Raw genomic sequence first — 9,575 nt, 5'->3', positions numbered from 1 at the left:
TGTGACAAATTTAATGGCTCAGTCATTTGTTTCATGTCATATTTAATAAAAGACTGACATGGTGGCATGTTGAATTGTCCATTTTGCACATATTTGGTCATTCTAAGCGTCAGAAGGGGAAAGATCATTCTGGGAATGCCTACTGGCGAAGGATGTGTGACTGACAAGTCCAGTGTGTGAAGTTTAACTACAGTCTAAGGAGCGTGGAAAGAAAAGCATCTGGACTTCTTTAAGTTTCTTGAAGATGTTTCACCTCTCATCTGAGAAGCTTCTTCAGTTCAGAATTTCTTCAGAGAACTGAAGAAGCTTCTTGAATGAGAGGTGAAACGCTCTTCAAGAAGCTTAAAGAAGTCCAGATGCTTTTCTTTCCACGCTCCTTAGACTACGATGACCTGAACGACTGAGAACCTTAACAGACAGTTCTTCCCTTCATTCATCATGCCTGATTTCAAAACACCAAGATGGCAGTCGTGAAAACACTCATCTTGAGTCTTCATGGGACTACGGTGAGATCAGTTATGCCTCTTATGATGCTGTCCCAGACTTCAAAGCAGTATAAAACATGTTTGCATCCTGTAACAACTCCCACTTCCCTCATTACCTTCTGTGTATTTATAGTTTTGTATGACTTCTTATGTTCCTGTTAATAAAGACCTGCCTTTGAGTTCATTCCCGTGTGTCTAGAGCCGTGCATTTGGGTCCTCTCTTGCCTTCACACAGCCGCCGCACGACAGAACGACGCAACCACGAAATGGACCCAGCAGGCTCCGCCCGTGAGGGAGATATTCTCCGTGTACAGAGTCTGGTGCAACGAATAACCCGCACCTCGGACTCACGGACAATTTCCGTCGGACTTAACGCCATAAAGGCAATAATCGAGGGAAACCCTTTCCTTCACCAGCTCACCTGCTATGAGGGCTTTATTGACGAACTGAGCCGAGCCAAGGAGGCATTACAAGCTCGTGAGCTGGCAGACAGTGTCTGTTCCCGGGATTCCACACCACAGCGACTGCAGACGGAGATCTCCGCCAGTCAGCCGCCGCAGCAGCAGCGAACTAAGCTCGCCGCGACGGCATCGCAGCAGCAGACGGGGCTCTCGGTATCGCAACAGCGGCTGCTAAAACGAGAGGGTTTTTTGGCGCTGCTGCCGCGGAGCCCTTCTCCATCCCCTCTCAGCTCTGACCGTCGCTCTCCCGCTGCTTTCCTAGCAGCGATGAGGTCGGATGATGAAGAGGAGACCGTCACCCCCGCATCATCACCGGTTTCCCCCGTCACCTCCGTTCCCTCATCAAGGAGGAGACGCCGTCGCCGGTCCTCTCCTCAGCCGGATTCCGGGACTACTGAGCAGCCGGCTGGGGTGAGTGACAAAGACACTCTTTCTGTTCACTCTGAGGCTAGTTCTCACTACTCTGAATGCAGGAATGCAAACTCTGTGACTCTTGCCGTAGGCTCTAAAGGCTCACGATCTGTAAATGTTGAATCCGAACCCGAACTTCTTATGAACCGTTGTACTGCCCGGAGGGTCAACTCAGAGACCGTTTCTCCTACGTTTGGACTCATATTTGAGAAAGATTATCCTTCGCTAGTGTTTCCTAGGTCTGAAAACTTGAAGTCAGCATTTCCTGAGTTAGAGACACCTGCTTCTGTGCCCTTTACCTGTGTGTCTGCTGAGAATGATTGTTTTGCAGTTAAGCTCACCACTGGGGCTTTAAAACCTGCCTCCTTAGATGTTAAAGCAGTAAAATCCAAGACTGTAAATGTTCCTGTGATAGCTCGACCCCAGCTCGTTACTTCTGAGCCATCACCCCAGGGGAAAGTCCATTCTGACGTATTTACTGATTCGAATGTTCTTGAGTCAGGGGGCTCTACACCCACCACTGTTTTCCCTAGGTTTACTGCTTCCAGCGATCCGGAGGTAAAAGACTTTGTTTCATCTGCCTCTCCGGTGCACAGACCTATGTTTACATCGGCTATTAACCCCTCCTCTGTCAGTATAAGCATGGTTAGCTCCGAAGAAAGAAGCTCTAAGACTGTTGGTGCATCAGCTGATCACATTTCTCTAGAGTCTGTAAACACTGAAGGTGGTGCATTAGTGCCTGTAAGCTACAGCTTTAGCACACTTAACGCTATGAAGTCAGAGCGCTGTTCCTCATCCGCTCACTCAGGGCAGGGAATTGATCTCTTGCAGACTGTTCTTTCTAGGCCCGCCTCCCAGGCCCCTTGCGTTCTAGGGATAGCTGCGGCCCAGCACTCCCCTGCACCTATCTCAGTTCCCCAGGTGAGGGGGGCTGGCGCCCAGCTGGTCCCTGTTCCGGTTTCCGGGTCGACTGAGGCTCTGCTGGTCCCTGCACCCGTATCAGCTCCTCGGGTGGGGACAGCAGCCGCCCAGTCCCTGCCGAAATCTGTGCCAACCACTGAGGTGGGGCCCGCCAGGACCCAGCCGATCTCTGCACCTGTACCTGCTCCTCAGGTGGGAGCGACTGGTGTCCAGCAGGTGCCTGCACCTTTCATCCGCATTGTAGGCTCAGGGGACCCGACACCACCACCTGTCCAACATTCGCTCCCACAACCATCATTACACTCAGCTGCACAGGATGCTCCTCAGTCAGTCAGTCAGCCTTCTCCTCAGTGTACAGTCCAGCCTTCTCCCCAACCGCCATTACTACCACTAGTTCAGTTTGCTACCCAGTCTCCCTCAGTTCAATCTGTAGCTCTGCCTCCTGTGTCCCCGCTGGCTCTGTCTCCTGTGTCCCCCGCACCTCAGTCAGCTACCCCACCACAAGCTCAATTTTCACCTCTACCATCACTTCAGTCATCAGTTCAGTCTGCCACTCAGTCGCCCGTAGCTCCATCATCCACACCATCACCCGCTTCTCTTCCACCACAACCATCACGACACTCAGCCATTCAGGCTGCTGCTCAGTCAGTCATTCAACCTGTAGTCCTGTCATTAATGCACTCCTTAGCTGAACCATTAGCACAGTCACCGTTAACTCAGTCATCCACTCCACCGCCCACTCCACTGTCACCACAACCATTACTACAGCCATCAGTTTGGTCCCCTGTAGCAGTTTGGTCTTCTGGTCAGCTTAACATTCAGCCAGGGGTCCCGATACCCTCTGGCGCTACATCAGCTCCGGCTGGAAGCTCGGATGAGCCCATCCAGCACTCCGCGGCTTCCACGCTGCCACCTGCCTTGTCCGCTGGGGGTTCTGGAGAGCCCAGCCAGCCCTTCCTCGTCTCCGCTGGAGGGTTCGAGGGGCCCGGCCTCCGGTCCCGCTCTGTAGCCGCCGCCTTCCACACGGCCGGCCTCCGGATCTGTTCTGCCGCCGTTGCCGTCCGCAAGGGCTGTCTGGAGTCAGCCCTTGAGGGGGGGTATTGTCATGGTCCTGGGTCATTTTGACCCAGTGTTCTCAGTTTTCCTGTGGTTTTGTATTTTGTTCCTTATGTCCATTGGATTGTTTGGTTTGGTAGTTGGATTCCCCCTGTGTCCATGCTTTTATTGTGGTGTTTGTTCTGGTACCGTGTTCCCGTCCGTTGTGTTCTGTGTTCTCCTCATCCCCTCGTATTCATCCTTGTTCTCTGCCTCTCTCTCTGTGCTCATCTCTGTGTACTGTGTTGTGTTTAAGGTCCACATCTTGGTGTCAGTATTTTCAGTTTCGTGTCCTCCCTGCTCGGTCATGAGTAATTGTCTTCAGCTGTGTTCCCCGTGTGTTCCCACTTCCCTCATTACCTTCTGTGTATTTATGTCAGAGTGTCCCTTTGTTCTGTGTTGCGTCATCCTTCTAGGTTGTGTGCATTTCCCGTGTCTTCCCAGCGCCTCAGCTTTAGTTTCTCCCAGTATAGTTTTGTATGACTTCTTATGTTCCTGTTAATAAAGACCTGCCTTTGAGTTCATTCCCGTGTGTCTAGAGCCGTGCAATTGGGTCCTCTCTTGCCTTCACACAGCCGCCGCATGACAGTTAATACTTCTCATGGATATCTCAGATCTCCATCACAAATAAAATAATAAAGGGCCATAATAAGAGTTAGAAATCCATTGTTACCGCTCAAGCTCCAGTCTGGCCCTCTCCTCCTCCAGCCGAGCCTGGATCTCCATATTAAGGGCAACTTCCAGCTGCTGCTGTGTCAGCTCCAGCTCCCTGATCCTCTTCTTCTGTTGTTCAGCCTCCTTTTCCTTCACCTGCATCTCAGCCTGCATGCTGTCTTTTATCTATGCACACACACACAGCTACATAAACAGATGCACCAACAGAGCGGTATAAACTGACCTATTCCTGAATCACCTTTTCCTGGACTGTCATAACCATTTTTCCAAATCATTAAAGATGTGAATTTTATAATGACAGTCAACATTTTGCTGCAGTTCTCAAAGATCAAAGTCAAGGAGAAAAGACTCTGTACATAATTGGTGTCAAGTGGAAAACTTTTTTTTTACCATCTCAGCCTCTTTCAGCTGTCTTTCCAGTTCCATCTGCACCTCCCTCTGCTTCCTCCGCTCTCTCTCCTCTGCCTCCCTTCGGCGAGTTTCCAGTTCCCGAGCATGCTGTGAAACAGATGAAAGAGCCATTGTTTGGTTTGTGTTTTCACCTCTATCCAGCAGGTGACACTAGGCCATCAGCTTCGAGGTTCAACGTATTGTGCTTTCAGCGGTGCTCTTCTTGATAACTTGGTTGAAGTAAGTGGGTATTTGAGTTCATGTTGCTTTCCTTACAGCTGTAAGTAATCTGCTCATTCCGCTTTTGATCTTTGGCACCAACAAGTGATTTTTTTCCCAGAGAAGTGCTGCTCACAGGAGATTTCCTCTATTTCAGACCATTTTCTATAAACCGGTTAGATGGTTGTACAGTTTCTGAAATACTCAGACAAGCCTGTCCGACACAAACAACAATGCATGTTCAAAGTCATTTAAATCCCATTTGACCTTCAGCAGGTCATCTTATTAATGTATACATGCCTAAATGCACTGAGCTGCTGCCATGTGATAGGCTGATTAGGTATTTGACCTAATGAGCAGCTCAACAGGTGTATCTAACAAAAATGTGGCCAGTGAGTGTACATGGTACTTTTTAAATGGACAAAATGAACTGCACTGGCAGCTGCCCAGTGCCACTATGACTTAGTTAAATAATCACTACCATGGATAGTTTGGTGCATGATGTAATTAAATAAATATTACAAAAAAAGATTCTTATAGCCCTCACTTACCTTGATAATGTTTTCAATCTCTAAGTCCTGTTTGTCTTTCTCTTTTTCTGTCTTCTCTGTCTCATGGATAGTCGAGTCATCAGATTGGCTGCCCCTGCTGCTGCAGCTGCTGCGGGCGCTCCGGCTGCGTTCCCGCTGACTGTTTTCCCGCTGGATCCGTCTCTTCAGTTTGAGTTCATGGTGAAGGGAAGACTTTCCCTCACTCTGAAGACGGAGGGCAGTTTGAATGGCTGAATACCAGATGTAAAATCTTGGGTATACTTTCCATTTAACTTTCCGAGTCAGACTGAATAGGATGGGTTATCTTTTAAAAATGAGGACTGGTGTAGCTTTACAGAGTAATTGAATACATGTTTCGGAAAATATGTTAATCCCTTTTGGATAAAGTGGCTGACTGACCTCCACCTGCCGGAGCACCTCTCTGAGAAGTTCAGTAGCCGATGCCATCAGCTCAGTATGGAACGCACCACTGACTGGGAGAGTTTTGGTCCGCATGAACTTTAGGCGCCGAGAGTTTTCCTGGAGGAAATCCAGAGCCTGAGAAGTCAAAGAAGACAGCAGAAATGACAAGAGCAGCTCTAACAACTTTTTTGATGGTTGAGAGAAGACAGAAAAGAGAACACAATAGATTCACGGTATATTAAAGCAGCAAGAATATATGAATGCATTACCTGCTGGTGCCCTGCAATAACCCTGCCATCTGGAAAAAGCTAGTTGGCCACAGAGCACACAGGATTCTCCATCCCCAGACTCTTGCAGTGCTCTTTTGCCTGCAGACTAGGGCTGCCACAAACGATTATTTTGATAGTCGACTAGTCACCGATTATTTTTGCGATTAGTCGACTAATCAGATCATCATCCATTGGATGTAAAACGTTCAGCTTATTGCACCAGCAGCATCTGCTCTTATATAACTATCATTAGCTTACAGCTTTAAGTGTTTAAGGTATGTGCTAACTAAAAATAAAGACAAGATGATAGTTTATTAAATTTTAATGAAATTTGCAGATTGTTTCGGTGAAGTTTAATAAACTCCTTGCTATCTAAAATATAACAGGACACCGGAGAATATTCTCGAGCATCTCACACTTCTGATAATCAGCTGTCTGCTTGACGTTTATTCAGCTGTGTAAAAACTATAACTTTAATCTCAGCAAAACAGATTTACTCAGGAACAAATAAAATACTAAAATAAGCCAAACAATAACATTTTTAAGTTATCTAAGTGACTTATATATCATGTTTAACCTGAGCAGCGAAAGACAGCGGTGTGTTTGAAAACGATCTGCCGGGAGTCCGGTGTTCTCACAGCTCTAGTGAGCCTTGCCCTGGCTAGCTATCGAGCTAGTGGGTAACAGACGTCTCCGAAAACATCGGAGCGCTTTTGAAAATATGTGGTGTCTTGATAAACTGAGCAGATATTTGAGGTTTACACAGCTACATTCTCGCCTGAAAATATGTTAAACGTTTATTTTGTGACCCAGAAAGAATAATAAGAGTAATATTAAAACTAACTAGCTGCCGCCATTGTTGGAAACTGAGCTAGGCCGCGCTATGAATTCTGGGACACCGCTTCTTCTTCTTCTTCTTCTTCTTCTTCTTCGGGGTTTAACGGCTGGCATCCTTGTATATGCAGTGCTGCCATCTTCTGTTTCAGTCCGTTATTACACTCTTAAATCCTACTACTTATTCCTGCGTCTTTTGTGATCTTACAAAGCTTCAAACGCCGCCTCGACTATTAAATCAGTCGTCGACGATTTTGATAGTCGACGTAATCGTGACTAGTCGACTAATCGTGGCAGCCCTACTGCAGACAGGCATAATTATACTGAGCCTGAGGTCTACCAGTGACTGACAGCATCCCACTGGGAACCAGTTCTGAGGCCTTCTGCATAGTCTCCGCTCGCACCTTCACTGCATACAAAGCTAGAAGATGCATAAAGAGTAAATACAGAATATTAACCAAAGTTGTGATTAAAACACCTTTTACAAGTGCACAAAAAAACCCAAAAAAGAAATCTTTCTACCTTCTGCAAAGTTCATCGCCCCAGAAAAGACAAGAGCAGCAAATTCTCCGACACTGAAACCTGCAGCAGCGACACACATCTCAATGGCCTGTGTACAGCAGGAAACAAGTCAAAAAAAAAATAAAAAAATAAAAATGTAACAGCCTCCCGATTATGACCGATATATCATTTATGTCACTGATACATCCGTAACTGAAATTAACTCAGAACAATTTGTTTATTTTTTTAAATGGTCATTCAGAATCAGAAGATTATTTACGGTGATGTTTTTGGTGGGAGTGAAACAACAATCTACTGATAAAAACAATAAAAACAAGATGTGATAATAAGAAATAACCACTGTTGGAAGCCTTATTTACTCTACCGCCTTAATCAGGTGCAGTAATTAAAGTTGAAATGAGAAACTTTGCATTTGAAAGATGCTCTTCTACTGGGCACTCAAAATGCTTTCTTACAACAAGCATCATTCATCCACACCTTCATACATAATGTGCGCACATTTTAAATATAAATTAATATTACTGTAGCAGTATTTAAAAAAAAAAAAAAAAAAGATAAAATGGCCACATTTAAGAAGGCAGGACCTGCAGTTATTGTCCTTTTTCCAGACATTTATCTGGCACTTACTTTGGGGTTTTCTTGGTTGAGTCTCTCCACAGCAGCCAGGGAGGTGACAAACACCGCCGGCTGACAGTGAACCGTTTTCTGCAGCTCGTCCTCGGGGCCCTCCAGACACAGAGACAGCAGGTCGTAACCCAGGATCTTCTGGGCTACGGTGAACATTTCTTTAACGTTGGGGTATTTTAAAAGTCCTCTGCCCATGCCCACAAACTGGCTGCCCTGACCGGGGAAGAGGAGCACGGAGCAGCCGCTGGGGTCTTTTTTGGGTCTCCGCTGAGGCGCCGCGGCTGGCTCGCTGTTCGGGGGAGAAGCGGGAACTTCAGCCGGAGAAGGGTAATCTCCAGCCGTGGAACCGGGCTTGTTGGTGGACAGCGTCCTGCTCAGAGAGACCAGCGACCTGACCTTCCCTCTGGAAGATGCTGCCATCCTGACTGCCACTGATGCCAACATGAGCTGTTCCTCATCCAACGACGTGTCTGCGGATGAAATAAGACGCACAGCCCGCCCGGACAAACTGTAATCACCGAAAGAGTCAACTTTGCTTGAACTCAACTCTGACATCTGCTCGGCATGACACCTCACAGGGAGACGAAAAGAATATTCAGAATACAATTGACAAATGCAAAAAAAACCTCTAAACCATTGACTACAGAGAGATTTAACGTTGTTCGGCAGGATAATGTTGACCAAGGTTGAATCTTTGTCCAGTTTAATCTATCCAGCTTATTCCCTAGCCATCCCACCAAGAATTATAAAAGACATAAATAAGGCGAATTTTAATTTCATATGGAAAAATAAACATCATTATATTAGTAACAGGGACTTGATAAAAGATTATGAAGAGGGGGGTTTAAAAGCAATCGATTTTGAAATAATGAATGGCATTTTAAAGATTAATTGGCTACGATCTTTCTTGAAAAATGATAATGAGATGTGGTTCTTGATGCCATCTCTTATTTTCAACAAAGTTGGGGGGATCCTTTTAGTATGTGATTTTGACATTTCTAAACTACCCATAAAACTTTCCAAATTTCATCAACAAGTTTTGTTAAATTGTAAATTAATGTTTAAACATAACTTTAGTCCCCACAATGTTCCATTGTGGAATAATAGGGTGATATTGAATCGGGGGAAATCTATGTTTGTGGACGAATGGATGACAAAACAAATTTGGTCTGTGACACATATAATGGATGAAAATGGAGATATACTTGAATTAAACAGGCTTAATGAGAAATATGACATGAGTTGCTCGTTCGAGCTCTATAAAAAGGTTTCACAGAATATCCCAACAGTCCTTGTAAATACAATAAAGAACAATTTTTCAAATATACAGACTACAAATTTACATAAAGTTAAACTAGATGGTCTTGACTTGGTAAATGGAAAATGCAATAATCCATTTTTGAGGAGGTATTTGGTTAACACCTTATATCCAGGTAGGACAAAATTCTCCCTGTTCCATAAATCTCTTAAGCTAATAAATAAGCCCCAAGCAATCAAATTGCATAGATTTTTAGAAGAGTTTGATTTTTCTTAGCCCCTTATTTAAGTTATGTGTCTTGTTTATGGAACCTCACTTTTAGAGATTTTATGATCCCCCCTGTCTTCTTTATTTCTGTACCTTGTTTTTCATTCTTTTTTTTATTGTTATTTATTTTTGTATTGGTTATTCATCTTTTTATATTATTATTATGTAGCTGTGTGAATATGGATGTG

At 45.2% G+C, this 9,575-nt stretch overlaps 2 protein-coding genes across 2 annotated transcripts; both read right to left on the bottom strand.

The window, feature by feature from the left end:
- Positions 1 to 4,042: 4,042 nt before the first annotated feature.
- LOC146649876 (uncharacterized) lies at positions 4,043 to 5,560 on the bottom strand. Its single transcript, XM_085386117.1, has 4 exons — positions 5,544 to 5,560; positions 5,209 to 5,494; positions 4,439 to 4,546; positions 4,043 to 4,213 (listed from the first exon to the last, which is right to left on the bottom strand). Exons 1-4 carry the CDS (start codon positions 5,558 to 5,560, stop codon positions 4,043 to 4,045), a joined length of 582 nt encoding a protein of 193 aa, XP_085242243.1.
- Positions 5,561 to 7,012: 1,452 nt separating this feature from the next.
- LOC146649875 (malonyl-CoA-acyl carrier protein transacylase, mitochondrial-like) lies at positions 7,013 to 8,441 on the bottom strand. Its single transcript, XM_085386116.1, has 3 exons — positions 7,863 to 8,441; positions 7,236 to 7,323; positions 7,013 to 7,134 (listed from the first exon to the last, which is right to left on the bottom strand). Exons 1-3 carry the CDS (start codon positions 8,415 to 8,417, stop codon positions 7,013 to 7,015), a joined length of 765 nt encoding a protein of 254 aa, XP_085242242.1. The 5' UTR covers positions 8,418 to 8,441.
- Between the last annotated feature and the right edge of the window lie 1,134 nt (positions 8,442 to 9,575).

The sequence above is a fragment of the Rhamphochromis longiceps genome, linkage group LG17, assembly GCF_057381845.1.
Source record: "Rhamphochromis longiceps isolate RC_006_pf linkage group LG17, R_longiceps_female_GT1.1, whole genome shotgun sequence".
Taxonomy (NCBI): Eukaryota; Metazoa; Chordata; class Actinopteri; order Cichliformes; family Cichlidae; genus Rhamphochromis; species Rhamphochromis longiceps.
Note: the sequence above shows the minus strand (reverse complement) of the source record. Positions and strands in the feature narration are given on the sequence as shown.

What these genes read in the sequence shown, in the direction of transcription:
- LOC146649875 (XM_085386116.1), bottom strand. Translation starts at nt 8,417, where the DNA reads ATGTCAGAGTTGAGTTCAAGCAAAGTTGACTCTTTCGGTGATTACAGT. An exon ending in TCAACCAAGAAAACCCCAAA is followed by an intron (nt 7,324 to 7,862) that starts GTAAGTGCCAGA and finishes TGCTGTACACAG; the next exon opens with GCCATTGAGATGTGTGTCGC. An exon ending in GGCGATGAACTTTGCAGAAG is followed by an intron (nt 7,135 to 7,235) that starts GTAGAAAGATTT and finishes TGCATCTTCTAG; the next exon opens with CTTTGTATGCAGTGAAGGTG.
- LOC146649876 (XM_085386117.1), bottom strand. An exon ending in AGATTGAAAACATTATCAAG is followed by an intron (nt 4,547 to 5,208) that starts GTAAGTGAGGGC and finishes TCTGTTTCACAG; the next exon opens with CATGCTCGGGAACTGGAAAC. An exon ending in AGCTGAAAGAGGCTGAGATG is followed by an intron (nt 4,214 to 4,438) that starts GTAAAAAAAAAG and finishes GTGTGTGCATAG; the next exon opens with ATAAAAGACAGCATGCAGGC.